Source organism: Doryrhamphus excisus, linkage group LG21 (assembly GCF_037039965.1).
Source record: "Doryrhamphus excisus strain RoL-2023G ecotype Guam linkage group LG21, RoL_Dexc_Guam_v1.1, whole genome shotgun sequence".
Lineage (NCBI taxonomy): Eukaryota > Metazoa > Chordata > Actinopteri > Syngnathiformes > Syngnathidae > Doryrhamphus > Doryrhamphus excisus.
This window is the reverse complement of record NC_136377.1, coordinates 8,607,696-8,624,015: the sequence shown is the minus strand read 5'-3', so window position 1 is coordinate 8,624,015 and position 16,320 is coordinate 8,607,696. Positions and strand designations below refer to the sequence as shown.

At 40.3% G+C, this 16,320-nt stretch overlaps 1 protein-coding gene across 18 annotated transcripts in view; it reads left to right on the top strand.

Annotated features, from left to right (window-relative positions):
• nrxn2a (neurexin 2a) overlaps nucleotides 1–16,320 on the top strand; it is a 166,881-nt gene that overhangs the window by 68,113 nt on the left and 82,448 nt on the right. For 12 of the 18 annotated variants that reach the window (XM_078787855.1, XM_078787872.1, XM_078787862.1 and 9 more), the window contains 4 exons: nucleotides 3,972–4,401; nucleotides 5,951–6,334; nucleotides 10,097–10,300; nucleotides 14,373–14,399. In XM_078787855.1, the coding sequence (XP_078643981.1) occupies nucleotides 3,972–4,401; nucleotides 5,951–6,334; nucleotides 10,097–10,300; nucleotides 14,373–14,399 (1,045 nt within the window). The remainder of the gene's footprint in view (nucleotides 1–3,971; nucleotides 4,402–5,950; nucleotides 6,335–10,096; nucleotides 10,301–14,372; nucleotides 14,400–16,320) is intronic. The other 6 variants (XM_078787869.1, XM_078787866.1, XM_078787868.1 and 3 more) reach the window with 1 other exon arrangement.

Below are 16,320 nucleotides of genomic sequence, written 5' to 3'. Positions count from 1 at the left end.
TGATACAATTTCTATGTTGATATTTAGAGTAGAACATATTTTTAAGCGCAATGGATGATATGGTGCGGATATTTCCTCTGCAGCGTGAAGGCGCTGAAATGAAGATGAGATGTTATTTATGGGCAGGTTATTGTCCCGGCATTACTGCAACCTCCGCTCTGTGGGCGGCATGGCTGGTGGTGGTGTTTGCGGCCCGCGCTGCTGATGTGCCTAAGTAGAACATATTGAAGGCACGCTGGCAGGATGCGATGTGCACCAGAGTCATGAAGACAGGATGACAAACAGGAGAAGAAGGAAAAAAAAAAAAAACCCTGCTAATGAGGCCGAGTGGTGGACGAGGCAAAGCTGATCAAATGGGATCAGTTTGCCAGGAAATGCTGAGGCGAGGTTCAGCGACGGGTCAGTCCCGCCTGGAGCTTTGTAACTAGACTGATACAGCTCCATGCTGAAAGCAGAGAATTGTCACATTTACATTATTCTTAATCCCGGTGGGAACTCAAAGTAAGCGCCGGATGAAATATGTATTTTAAAGGCACAAATGACAACTATTTAGCCGTATAAATGTCATGTATTTTATGTCATTGAAAAGATAGGAACTCTTTGGAGATGATAATAGATGCCAAGCAGAGGCCATCGGGTTCACCGGCTGAAAGGGAAAATAAAAGGCACTTTGAGGAAAAATGTATCAACCGCAGCACCAAGCTGGAAGAGATACATTTATCTAGGAGGTCACCAGAGGTCAACAACCAACACTACATCATCAGCCTCCAATCATTTCCTGCTTCAACGACTAGAGCCAATTTGAAGACAGATTTTCCTTATGGTCCTATCCATAATAATATTCTACTTTGCACTGTAAAAAAAAAAACACGACAGATAATTGACATAATTGATTTAATTGTCTACTTACACAACTGCTGTTCTGACAATTTTTACTCTTTTCTCATGTAATGACATCGTTAATGGCATCGTATCCACTTTACACCCACTAGTTGCTCGAATGCATCATTTTCTCTGCCACACGCTTCGACTCAGTCAGTGATACAGGGCATTCACAGATAGCTTATTTAGATAATGATGCAGCACAATGTGTTACTGTGGAGACCGTTCTCGTGAGAATATATTGGGATTTTGTACAAAACATAATTCATAAAAAGGGTTTTGGGGTGTCTTGGAAATGGTTGGGGTTTTTGTTTATTTATGTATATGATCAAAATGTCTTAAGCTTGGTTTACTGATAATTGATACTGACAACATCCCGCTTCTCAAAATACTGATTACCGTAAATGATAACTTTTTATTTATTGTTGTTTAAATTTAGATGGAACAGCAGTTTGGATTTGACAAATATCATGACATCACTGACATTTAAAAAACAAAACAAAAAAACAGTGCCAGCTCATAAAAGGGGGTTAAGCTGACAAAAGGCGGTATCTTTAACAAAGCCATCATTTCCATGATGAAAGCACAGATCGCTTTAGCCCTCAGCTTGTCTCTTGCATTTTATTTTTGTTTTTTTTACAATTTTCAAATAAAAGCCATCCCTGTGCCCCAGCGTCGTAGCAATGCTGGTGTTTCAGGTTTGATGTGTTGAAGCTCAATGATTTTGTTTCCCCCCCCTCATTGCAGAATGTTTGCAGAGCATTTGGTGGAACATCTTCCTCTGAAACAGTGAGAAGTCCCACACGATCAACATGTTTGTTTACAAGTGAGCTCAGGGAAAACTTCCAACACGTCACAGAAAAGCAGCGCTTGATTTGCTCACGCTAAATCACCTACTGCTCAGTACGAGTCATCTCGTACTGTACTGTAATCTTTGTACCTTATCTGAATTAGATTTAGAATTTTATGGAATGTATGTATCTATGATAATGATAATGATATTGTAATAATGACATTGGTTCCATAATTAACCCCATATTAACCCCCTTTGTTGACGAGCACCACTCCCTGCAATAACTTTTGTTTTAGTTAATACAGTCGTCCCTTGTTTGATAAACAGATGAAAAGGACGGTGTGAAGAATGCACATAATGGGAAAAACACAAGCGACAACAATGCTCCATTTTCATATAATGTGCTACAACCAAGCTACAACGACATTGCTATTTTTATTGTTATTATTAACAATGTTATGCTGATGAAATTATGTTACTGTCGCATTGACTCCTTGACGCCACAGATGTGACTCTTTTATCTGTTTTGGTATCTTTAAAAAGCATAAGAGAAAGACATGTATTGATATCTCACATAAAGATTGGGGATGATGTCCAAAACTCTCACAAGTCATGCTGTTACCTTTGAATTTAAACGATACTACGAGATACACAGTCTGCACGATGTTCTAGTGGTTAGTGCACAGGCTGTACAGCTAGGAGACCCATGTTCGATTCCTCCCACATTCCAAAAACATGCTAGGTTAATTGGCCACTCCAAATTGTCCATAGGTATGAATGTGAGTGTGTATGGATGTTTGTCTATATGTGCCCTGTGATTGGCTGGCGACCAATCTAGGGTGTACACCAGCTGGGATAGACTCCAGCACCCCTGTGACCCTCATGGGGATGAGCAGTAGAAAATGAATGAGTGAATGAACTACGAGTTACAACCTGTGCTATATTGAATTGAGATTGAGCTGAGTTATGAAAAAAACACTTTTTGGTGACAAAAAAGTGACTATTATTTTTAGAAGGGGATATTACAGACATTTTAGGCCACATTCAGTGGGGTATTCAGTCATGTATTGACTGATGCTTTGACAGCTGTGAAAGATGTCTCTTACATGTGGTGCAGTGACAAAACACCAAAGCTGACTTTGGCATTGACTTGTCCTTGGCCTTACGTAACAGCCTTTTGCAGGCCACAGGGTGCATTTTGTTGACATCTGTGCACCTTTCTCCGCTTTGATCCCCTTCGTCATAAAAAAAGCCCAATTGATCAATCGCCAATGAAAAAACATGATGACTTTCCCTCATTTCTAAATGGTCAGTTTCACCATCTGATTCCGGCTTAGCTTAATTAGTCACGGCGAGGCAGTGTGAAGTGTGATATTGGCTCATATCGCCGTACAGCCAGTCTGTAAGTCCTCTGTTCAGCGTGGTGTGTCACCTCCGGCGCTGACTGGTGGCACAGTGATGTGGCAGATAACACACCGGGTGACTTCAAGTGAAATGAGACAAGGTTTTTTTGTTATCCTGCTGTGCATATTGATGAGGCCTAAACACAAAGCAATAACAACACAGGAGAAAGTCACACAGGGATGCTGCAGCAATGACATGCTTTCATTGGCGCTCTGCTATTGAATTTATGTCTGTTTTGCCTTAATATGTTTTCCACCTTTTCCTGTCATTAGATATGAAAGTAAAAATAAAATAGAGGGAGTCTGCAGGCACTGCTGAGAAATCAACTACCCTTCTGCTTTGTGAGCTCGGCTGTGATTCTAAATACTTGTTAATTATTGAATTGTGTGCTGACCTTGAAAAGTCTACCTATTTTACGGTAGATTTAACCTCTATTCCATTTGGGAGTTGCTACATATTTGTCATGTGCAAACGTACAGCTTACCTTACTGAAATTAACCTCTTAAATCAATGAAATACCCCTAATTAAGAACCCTGGCACAGTGTAATGAGATCCAATTCAAACATTTTTTTTTGTAAAATAGTAGTTGTACCGAATCACACTGACTGGGCTTTTTAATACTTGATGCATTTAATAGCTCCTTGCTTTCTTGTTTTTTTGGAGAAAATTTAAAATGCACAGTTTTTTAGTACTCCTTCATCCTATTTGAGCTAAGTAAAGATGCCGTCTTCATGGTGTCCTTGTGAATATTGCAAGGATGTGTGTGTGTTTGCCTGTGTACGTGTTTTATTCATTGTTTTATTTATTGATGAGTAATATCTAAACTTTGTGAGCGGATGAATTGCCGGGGCGCAGCTGTCACCTCACCACGACATCTCTCTCATTTATCAGGTGGTCTACAAGAATAATGAATTCCGACTGGAGCTGTCACGGCTGGCTGAGCAGCGGGACCCAAAAATAAGTATCCATGGCGACTTGACGTTCAGCTGCGAGAGCGTGGACGCCCTGGAGCCGGTCACCTTTGACACGCCGTCTGCCTACCTGACACTGCCCAGGTGGAACACAAAGAAGACAGGCACCATATCGCTGGACTTCCGCACCACAGAGCCCAGCGGTTTGCTGCTGTTCAGCCACGGCAGCCTGCTGGGGGCGCTGCCTGAGAGCACGCCCAGGGCCGACTTCTTCGCCATGGAGCTGATGGATGGCTTTCTCTACCTGGTCATGGATATGGGCTCTGGCAGCATCAAGATGAAAGCCAGCAACAAGAGGCTGGATGATGGCGAGTGGTGCCACGTGGACTTCCAGAGAAAAGGGCGCAATGGTAAGAAAAAAAAAAATCAAGATAATGTGTATTTGAGGAGGCAGGGGAGGCTCTCTGTCTGCTTCTGTTACTGTGTTTCTCTGCTCTTAGCGGCCGCATACAAAGATTTCCAAGCTGTGAAGTCACCATATGCCAGCTCGGATACAGTCACCGTGCTGTGCCCTTGCCATTTTTTCCCCCCACTGCAGTGAAACATGCATGCATATGCAGTGGGATTTTTAATTACTTTGATATTTTTAGCTACTGTAATATATGTATGACGGTTTCACATTTGTTTTTTTTTTGTTTTTTTTGCACAAACGACCATATAATCATATTATTACTTCCTATATATATAATATTACTGTACGTGCATATCCACAATTTAAAGGTTCCTTATTATGTGCTAAATGTACATTTTAATAATGTTCTAATCATAGTATGTGTCCCTCGAACCTGTTTATGATCACCAAACATCACCCTCAAATTTTTTTGTTCCGCTGTTGAGAAATGATGTTTCAAACGTTTGCTTTTGGAGTTCTGGGTTTTCATGACGTCATAAAGAAAAAAAACCTTCTTCCTCGTGGATATGATACTGCTTTGTACCACATCACGGAGGACAGCTTTGTTAAAAAAATTATTTTAAAAATACAGGCTTCACTACACATCTTAAAAATAAAGCCTGGCGCATTGCTTTCAGCAAATAGGCTAACCTATTGTGACTATCTTCATTTTATCAAATTATACTGGCATTTGAAGATGTTTTATCAATTCAATAATTTTAAAGTATAGAAAATTGTTATATTATTGAAAAAAACGGCATGAAAATGAGGACTTGGGCATTTCAGGTGCCGTTGCAAGCGTGTTTTTCTTTGGCCTTTTGGCAACACTAATTAAAAATGCTACTGAATTTAATGGCCCAATAAAAACAGTGAAAAACAGGACATTTTCTTTTCTTTTGTTTAGTATGGCTGATCTAGTAGATGCCCCTTACATGTAAGTGCAAGATACTCTTCTCCTGTTACATGATATTTTATTATGATGCATATTCGTGTCCCACTGTCCCGCTCCTTAATGTCGCATTGCTGTATGTGGTATATGGCATCGTTACATTGGACAAGTGCATACCTTTGGGATTTGAAAGTCCCACAAACCCCCCCACCACAACGCATATGCATTTCAAATACACTTGGACCTCTGAGACTTTTTGGTTTGATTTGTTGAGAAATAGGACGTACGATATACCAACTGCAAAACATAGCCACAATAATAAACCTGGTGTGTATGTATTATATTTTTATTTCAAATGACACACTTACTCTCTACTACTGTTTCTATTCAAGTTCAAGAAAAAAAATCAAGAGCAAAATTTGGTTTACATCCCCCTGAGACGGGACAGAACACTTTATTTACACTTGAGGGGAAAAAAAGAAGAGTAAAGACGAGTGCCCACTTCCTCAATCCTACGTCTTCCTTGCTTTGCACAGCCCACACACACCTGCCGTCATTTCCCACATGTAAAACATTGCATAAGTGTAAGTTGACTCATGCTGTAATTCCATCCCCGCAGGCTTTATTTCAGTGAACAGCAAGAGCATCCCGTTTGCTACAAATGAAGGCAGCGAGATCCTTGACCTGAATGGTGACATGTACCTCGGGGGTCTACCGGACGACCGCCAAGGCCTCATGCTCCCTCCTGAGGTGTGGACTGCCACCCTGGGCCTCGGCTACGTGGGCTGCGTGCGGGATCTCTTTATTGACGGCCAGAGCCGCAACCTGTGGAGGCTGGCCGAGGTTCAGGGCACCACAGGTGTCAGCAGCTTGTGTACCAGGGAGACTCACGTCAGGTGTGGCCGAGACACGTGCGCTAACGGCGGCCACTGCAGGGAGGGCTGGAACCGCCATGTTTGTGACTGTAATGGCACCGGCTACCTGGGGCCCAACTGTGAGAAAGGTAAGAGCGTCTGAGAGGGGAGAAATGGATGAATAAGTGCACACAAAAAATACCTCTGCAAAGCTTTTATCACACTTTGGCTTGTATTTTATTCATCACCTTTGCTATGCAGTGGCTGGGAAGTGCCTAGAAAGAAGAAAACAGTCTTAAAACACAGCCCCCCCGCACATATTTCTATTAATAGTAACAGAGGGGGGTATAACAAGTTGATTTGTCATTTGATAACTTTAACGCATTCCAGTTAGCCTTGAAGCAAAATGTTCAATGAACTGATTTAAACACATCCAGAAGATTGTTGAAGTCATTCAGGTCCAGTTCATTTGTTTCCTAAAAGGGCAGCAGGAGAAATCTGTACGGCCTAGTTCTGTTTTGTAGTGCTTCTGAAAATGCTGCATTCCATAAAACCATGCTTTTGGACATTCCTGTGGTGCGTACCGGGCTGACTGAGAATTGGCGCTTACAAAGTATAAGGTCAACAAAAACATGGCAGACAGTATCTCAACAAACTAATGAGAGAATGTGTAAAAAAAAAAATGCAGACAAATAATGTTTTTTTTATTTCACCTAAATACAGATATTTATTTATAAACACATTTTTTTTCGCCAGACATCGTGAGAGCAAGTATTAAAAACCAAAACAATAATGATCGTAATAATATGCCATGTCAGTGTTTGGCACCACAGTCCCCCCACATAGGGCAATGTTAGCATTTACATTAAATAAGATAGCTGCGATTCCTGTAAGATTTCTGCTATACCAATACCGTCAATAATAATACAACTCCCCATCAAGTTTTCACATACAATTACCATATTTTCTGGGCTATAGGTCGCTCCGGAGTATAAGTCGCACAAGGCCAAAAATGCATATTAACATACATAAGTCGTACTGGACGGCGGTCTAGTGGTTAGCGCGCAGACCTCACAGCTAGGAGACCAGGGTTCAATTCCCACCCTCGGCCATCTCTGTGTGGGGTTTGCATGTTCTCCCCGTGCATGCGTGGGTTTTCACATTCCAAAAACATGCTAGGTTAATTGGTGACTCCAAATTGTCCATAGGTATGAATGTGAGTGTGAATGGTTGTTTGTCTATATGTGCCCTGTGATTGGCTGGCGACTAGTCCAGGGTGTACCCCGCCTCTCGCCCGAAGACAGCTGGGATAGGCTCCAGCACCCCCCGCGACCCTCGTGAGGAAAAGCGGTAGAAAATGAATGAGTACTGGAGTATAAGCCGCATTTTTTGCGGGTAATTTATTTTACAAACTACTTCACCAAAACAGCCAAACAGCCATTACATCCTCTTAGAACGCAAGTTCTAACATTAACACAATACACAAAAAACAAACATGAACAGAAAAGGTGCCCAGTGTTTATGTAACATAAACAGTTTTTTCATTTAGAAGTCGTTCTGGAGTATAAGTCGCAGAAACAGCCAACCTATGAAAAAAAGAGACTTATAGTCCGGAAAATAGGGTATACGACTAATTGCCACACTACAACATCATCTGAAGCAGTTCACGATCAATATTTATCTAATGATATGACAAACTAATCAGTAGTTATACTAAACTTTGCAATGTAACAATACCCACGTATACATGGACCCAAATATTCCAATTGCATTCGGTTTATTTGCTCAAACAGAAAGAATGTAACCTTTGTATACGTCTCATTCCGAAAGAAAAGTAACAATCCGAATGAACATAAAATCGGATTCACATGGGTGGAATATTCCTTTCCTCAATCGGATTGAGGTACCTTGTACCCACAGGGTGCCGTTCTTCTTCGGGTTTTTCTTCTTCTGTGGTTTATTGGCGGCTGGCAAGCAGCTTTCGGTGTGCATTACCGCAATCTGTGGAACAGCATCTAAACCCTTCTATACTTTATTCACAAGTCCAGTTTTTATGAAAATATATATCTATATAAAACATGTCTTGAGTTTAATTATAAAATATTAGCAAGATTGAATTTGATCTTTTCCTGTTTAAATTTATCCCGGGTGTGTTCTTTCAGGGCATGCTCAGATATGACGTAACACGCAGCTCGAGACATTCTTCAGTTTTAAAAATGGACATGGACTGCTGCGAAAAGTTTGTCTTTGATCCAAAGTAAATTTCAAGACTGAACGGACGAAAAACTTGCAATACCGAGTTATTCTAATAAATGAAAGAAAAACTCGGGGTATCACGTAATGTTGATGTTTACGTTTTACTGGGCATGCCCTATTAACTATTCTGTTTGATTATAGCAGCGCAAGAGATTGGAATATTCCTTTCCATGTATACCATTGTTTTCGGAAAAGTCATTCGGAATGGTTCATTTGGAAATTACATATGTAAACGTAGCTACTTTGTGGCAAATGCTTTATTTACCAGGTCAAACATTGATCAAACATGTGACCGGCATATGCCGATAAATGCCTTTCAAAGCCCATCCCAAAAACCCAATAGGCGTGCGGCGGCATACCCTCCATGTGTGCTGTGTCACATAGGGTTACCAACACCCGTATTGAGCTGAGAAGAGACATACTTTGTCCAGTATTGCCGCGAGAATCAACACTAGTTTGTAAAACCTCAGTGGCTTCAGATTGACAGCTTGACACCTCTTCCAGGTGACATCACACACACATGGGCTTTAGTTATGTTTGCTGGCAGCTAATGATAGCAATTTGGACTGAATATATAGTGGAACAACAACAACATGAATGCAGTATACAGTACACAAAATGTTCAAGTTATGGAATATTAAATATAAATGTAATTTAATTTTAAAATGTTCACAAAGGGAAAAAAAAACCCAAATGGTGAATACAAAGTAATTTTGTATATTACCACATCCTCATGCACAAGGCAGGAGCAGACCCCATTTCACCACAGCCGTTTATACCTAAAATTCCCAGCTCAAGTGGTTTATTAAAGAATTATCAGTATCATGCGGTTGCCAGGGCTTTTGAGTGTCTTATAATGGGAACAGTGCTGCTTCATTGGCGTGAATCACTCTTCATTTTCATGCAGATTGTTTCCGCACAGAGGGGCCAAATTGCACTGCAGTGACTAGTATGAGGGATATATAGAAACCCCCCCCTTCACCACCCCCATGTCTTCTTGTATCACTTGGTGATGATGACTTTTCAGACTGTCAGAAATCTGATTGCATGCTGTTTGTGCTTACTGTCTAAAAATGCATCAGACCTCTTCTGCCATCTGCTGCACATGAGGAAAACTGCAATGTAAATTTGAAATCATGCATTTACCTAATCCCCACATTGTTTGAATTTTGAGGGTGTGTTTTGGGGTTTGAAAAGTGCTTGTATTTTGGGAAAAGGGTTTGGTGATGGGGTTGGATCATTACTCAGGCATCTGCTCTTACAAAAACTCTAATAATAAATACATATGTGTTGTGAGTTGCTCAAAAATGATCAAGAAAATGGTTGAAAAGGTCTTAAACTGGACCTTGGAATTAATGTGAAACAAAATTGGGATAGTTTCCCTTCTATAGACCATGCAGGCACATTCAAATTGTGTTTGAAATTATTGTAGTTTATTAAAAGACTCTTCTTCACTACAGTTATGTGCAGGAATAAGTATGGAAACACTAGCCACTGAAAGTCAAGGCATAGCCATTATTGTGTGAATAATATATGGTTGCTGAATGTGAGGGGTGTACTGTAGTTATTTTTGTGACTTACTACTTAACCAAAATATGGTCGCTTACCCCCCTGCTTTGTTTTCATGCTTAAACCCCTGTGTTGTCACTGCACAGACGCCACAGTGGTGAGCTACGACGGTAGCATGTACCTGAAGGTGATGCTGCCCAGGTCGCTGCACACAGAGGCCGAGGACGTGTCCCTGCGTTTCATGTCCCAGAGGGCCTTTGGGCTGCTGATGGCCACCACGTCTCAGCAGTCAGCAGACACCCTGCGCGTGGAGCTGGACGCAGGCCGACTCAAGCTGACGGTCAACTTGGGTAATGCTGCATCAGCAGATACGCCAGCAGATAATATCTCAGCTGACCTTTTTGCAGGAAGAGTCACTCCAGCCAGTGGTCTCTTGATATTAGTCTGCTGTCACACTCTCCCATTCCATCCTCATACTGTACAGCTACAGTTGATTTAAATGGGACACACATCCCTTCTTATTTTTTCTCTTAAATTGACCTTCAGTAATGAATCACAGCACACAGAGATTGGGGCTTTTATTGATAAATAGGGATGATGATAGCCATGAGTATGTTGCGCTTCAAGTATTTCTGTTTCACTCTAGCATGCTTTTTCCAAAATATATTTATGAATAAATAATTAAAGGTTAAATATGATTATATAAAATACAGAACAAAAAATATATTTAAGCAAACTTTATGTACCTTTTGCTTAAATTAAGCATTTTCAAGCATAAAAATGCCTAAATGACCCAATTGTTATTAATGTGTTCTGGAATGTCCAACTCAAACCAAAACGGACTCTAACCAAAGCAAATTTTCCCATAAAAAAAAAAGCAAATGCAATGATTCTGTTCCAGACCCACAAAACACATTTTATAGACAACACTTATAGTTCCATGCAGAAATTGATGCAAAAGTATTTACAAATGACAAATGTTGACATCCAACTGAACATCACGTTTGGCAAAGAGGAAGGCAGAGGCGATTATGCTTGGAGGGCAATCCATTTTAATTTTTATATATTTATTATATATATATATTATATATTTATTATATATTTTTATATATTTTTTTACCCTCGTGAGGAAAAAGCGGTAGAAAATGAATGAATGAATGAATATATTTTGCTAATAATCTATGCAGAGAGCCCTGTTCAAGGCTTTTTTAAGTTCATAGAACAAAGCCACAAGCATGTCATCTAAAATGGAAAAAATAACATTTAACATCATCATACCTTCCCAAAGTTTATCTGCATGCCTGAAAACGAAAAATCTGGGTGCCTGACAATTGTAGAACAAGCCTAAGCTTGCTTTAAATTCATCAACAGACTCAATCAATGCAGACGTTGCATCCTCGCCGCTGAAACAGGCTAGCTCTTGCAAGCAGTTGATCCATCACAGCAACGGCTTCTGAACACCTTCCATGCTTTGTGATCACTGTTTTGCAACATTAGCTCACTTGATTACATTGCTATTCTTCAGGATGGTACTTGTTTGATTGTTGATGAGGGCTTCCAGGCAATATGCTACTGAGAGCGGGAACATGGAAGCCATCTTCGAACTTTGCGATGACTTCTTTTCTTGAATTCAAAAGTGGCCTTTGAATGTCACTGTCGTTCGCCACCTTCTTTGGACTCATAGCGGCTTATTTAGAGTTCTGTACAATAATAAAATCATTGTAGCTTGGTTAATATACAAGTGAGTTATATAAATGGATCAAAATAGGTATTGATGATGTCCGTTGTTAGCTAACTCATATTCCTTTTTAAGGAATCCAACTCATCATAGGTGGGTCTGGAACAATTTAACCGTGATAAATGAAGAATTACTGTGGCTGAATTTGAAGTATCATTGGTGGTCAGCGTCCATTAGCTTTATATACCTTTGCATGCGCTTTAAAATGTAAGTTGCACTGCTCAGCCGTTTCACATTTCACATTTTTTAATAAATAAAAAAAATAATAGTTGTTTGTCTCAGCATTCATGCAATCAAAATTGTGTCCAAAAAAATTGGAGTGCAGCACTTAAGCTGTTAAATATTTTAGTGTTATGATGTAGTTATAATAACACAAGGGATTGTTGCCTTTTTAAGCAACTGTGGTCTCCTCTCTATCTCTGCCTGTCTCACGCTCACTTGTCTGTCTCTCTCTATCTTTCTGAGTTCATGCAGTGGTCAGATCCGTGTGGGTCTGACCGTCTCTCAGCTCTTTCAGCCCTTCAATGGCTTGTCTGCAGTTCAAGGAGAAGGCAGTCAGAGACCACATTCATCATCACGCACCACATATTACTTTTAAAACGCACATCTGGCCATCGTACGTACTCAGCTGTTTCACATATAGAGGCCTGTCAAGTTTAGAGTCGCCAAGCTGGGCTCATGGTGCCACACACACACACACACACACACACACACACACACACACACACACACACACACAAAGGCATACATATTAAAATAAAGCCCTGTGGTCTCTGGCTGTCTGTATCCACTGCTCTGTGATGGTTGACAGCTCGAGAGCACTCCTCAGCCACGTGACGTAACATATTCATGCACTTTGCATCGGTTTCATTATTCACAACATGCAAATAATTAGTGAGTGGGTCTATTTCCAGCCCGGGTGAATTATATATAGGATTTTAGATGACATTAAGCGCTTCTAGGCTCAAGCAAATGGCAGCTGACCACGGTGTCAGGTTCAGCGTGGCTGCAGGTGGTGCAAATCGCCTCTTTCCTCTGCATTTAATGTGCAAAACTGCTTCAGCGCAGGAGACATCTCAGCTCACTTGAGTGCAAGGGTGAAGAAGGAGCTCGGTTGATTTAAGAGAACATTTTGGAAAAAAGAAATATATATATATGCAATAATGTGTGCTTGCTTGATTTCAATTTACAAATATGGACATCATCAAACATGTCAAATTGAGTTTAATTAATTTGAATTTAATTTAATTTTAATTTATTAGGTACACCTGCACAATGTAATGAGATCTACAGCCAATCAAATATGCTCAGTGGTTATTATTACCAACAACAATACTGTATATTCACTATTGTGGTTGTAGTTCCCCGTGGGAGACCCGGAGCAGTTCAGCAGAGACACAGAAGCTTGTGAAAAATAAAGAAAAACCTCACTTCAGTTTAAAGGCCAGATGAATTGATTTTTAGGTTCTACTCTGAGCAAGCTCCAGAAAACCTGTATATCATGTAGTAGGGGGGCCCAGGATGTATTATGATCTCTGAGTAGAGGGCATACATTTGCAGCTGAGATGTATTGCATAGTAATAAATGAATATAAATACTAATTTATAAATACAATTAACACATATATGCAAGGAAAAGACAGGAAGAGGAACTGGAGGTAGCAGAAATGAGGATGCTGAGGTTTTCATTGGGAGTGACCAGGATGGATATGATCAGGAACAAGTACATCAGAGGGACATTACATATTTAGAGGCCTTGGAGATAAAGTCAGAGAGGCCAGACTGAGATGGTTGGGACATGTCCAGAGGAGAGATAGTGAATATATTGGTAGAAGGATGCTGCGTTTAGAGCTGCCAGTTAGGAGGCGTAGAGGAAGACCAAAGAGGAGGTTATGGATGTAGTGAAGGAGGACATGAGGGTAGTTGGTGTGAGAGAGACAGATGCAGAAGACAGGGTTGGATGGAGGAGAAGAATAAGAATGCAAGACTAGAAATATATACACAATAAAGGCAAGGTACATCATTATTCAGCAAACTGAACCACCCCCAACAATAAGATATCAATGCTAAATTATTATATATCTTGCATTGGATCTCATGACATTATACAGAGCTAACTAATAAAGGGCCCAATGAGTGTACAAGAAGGACCGGAGACACATGACCTCTGACAAGGTCTGTGATGTCTGGAGTTTATGGGGGTGTTTTATTTGTTTTGACTATTACCTCCACACAGACTCTTATCTGCTTCCAATTTAGGCTTTTGTGATCAGCCTCATACATTTTGCTCACCAAAATGTGTAGCCGCTCTATACTGCGCCATCCCCACAGCGAGTATCGTCATGGTAACTGCAATCCACTCCCTGAATCTAAGCGACCCAATCAGAGGCGGTCACAACAAGAGCGTCTCACCTCTTCTTTCAAAGCGCTCATTGATCGGCTCCATTCCGCCGCGTGCACGCTGAGATGTTTCTTTTCACTCACTGTTTCTTCTCTTAATGCCATTTGCACAGCGGGGAGGGAGGAAAGTGGCGCTTTAGACTCTCGACGCTGTCCCCGGATGGTGGGCTCTGAGAAGCACTGACGTGTTCTGCAGAATTGTACCATGAAGGATGTGAAATATGCTCTCCTCCCTTTTTTGATTTCCTTCTGTTAACCTCACCATCTCACTCTCTCTCTCACCAGATTGTATCAGGATAGACTGTAATCTCAGTAAGTGTCTCTTACCATTATCTACACTATTGTGATTCACAACAAATACACATCTGGTCTTATGTGAAGCTAACATCATTGTGCCCTGCAGTTTATTTGATGCTCTCACCATACAGAATATTAGGTACAACTGCAATAATATTAATTAAATATTATACTAATATTTTGTCCCTGTAATGCAGCTAAATAGTGTTATATAGAAACATAACATGTCAACATAAATTAAAACCATTATTATTAATGATAATAATACTATTAAAATGTGCCCTACAGTTTAATAATAATAATAATAAATGTGTACCTCTGCCACAATACTCAGTACAAGTATTATTACCAATTGTAGTAGTAGTATGATTGATTATTTAGTATTTTTTCATTTGTTTATTTATTATTATAATTTAGCGCGCAGGCCACACAGCTAGGAGACCCGAGTTTGATTCCACCCTCGCGCATCTCTGTGTGTAGTTTGCATGTTCTCCCCGTGCATGCGTGGATTTTGTCCGGGTACTCCGGTTTCCTCCCACATTCCAAAAACATGCTAGGTTAATTGGTGACTCCAAATTGTCTATAGGTATGAATTTGAGTGGGTGTACCCCGCATTTCGCCTGAAGACAGCTGGGATAGGCTCCAGCACGTCCACGACCCTCTGGCGGTATAGAAAATGAATGAATGAATTATTATAATTTACTTTCTTGCTATAATGTTTTTTTAGACATTAAACATGGAAGCGTACCTAATTTTGTGGACGTTTCTGTGGCAAGCTATGCTGTTCCCTTTATCTGCACTACATTTTAGTGTAAAAAAAAAAAAATCAAATATAGCCACGCATGGCATCCAATATACTCCTGTGACTAATTAGCTCCCATTACTGATGTCTGACAATAATAGCATCAGTAAAAGGCATTTAATTTATCTTTTGTGACAAAAGCCCGACTTATCCTCAGTTTAGACATGCAGCCGTGTTACTAATCCCACTCCAGCAGAAGAGCTGGAGATTATAATGCTGTGCGTCTGATCAATAGATGAGTATGAGACAAGATTATCGGGGCCATCAGGAGGAAGATAGCAGTGCTTGCTGCCAATTCATTCCATTTAAAGCCGTCTCTCTCAGTGGTGAAAGACGATCTATTTATAGCTGCTTAAATCATGATATGTCGAGTTGAATACTATTATGCAAATCCAAATGAATACGTGTTTGAATCTAAGCAGTCATTCTGCATCACCAGACATTTACTTGCAAGAGTCTGCCTGTTTCGTCAGTAACTCTTAAAGATAAGATGTGTTTCAAAACTACACTGCATATTATCTTGGAAGATAAGCATCATTTCATTCATCATAGTTTTTGTCTGTTTAAAATAAATGACTTTATTGTATGTTTTATTGAAATGGGATTGGAATGGGAAATGGGACCTCAAATATGAATGAGACTATGGTGTAATTGTTGGGCTCACCTGAGAGACACAAGGTCTAGACTCCAGCATAAAAAATACATAACAACAAGACTCTCTGATGTATAAACATGCAAACTGATTCTGATTAAAGGCGTCATAATAATAATAGAGCCTTGGCCTCAAGCTATTCATGTGAGATTTATGAAAACAATAGGATCACGCCTTCTATTGTGTATTTTCAATATTTATGTTGATTTATTGAGCTGCATGAGCAACCTCAAAGAAATCGTAGCTTTAGAGCATACCAGTGGAATCCTATACGGAAATAACTTGGATGACAAGCGACAGATGTGGAGAGAGAGGGCCAGGGAGACACCACATATTCAATTACATCACAATTCTTAACATTCATTCATTTTCTACCTCTTATCTTCACGAGGGTCTTCGGGCAAGAGGCGGGGTACACCCTGCCAGCCAATCACAGGGCACATACAGTGAAGAAAATAAGTATTTGAACACCCTGCTATTTT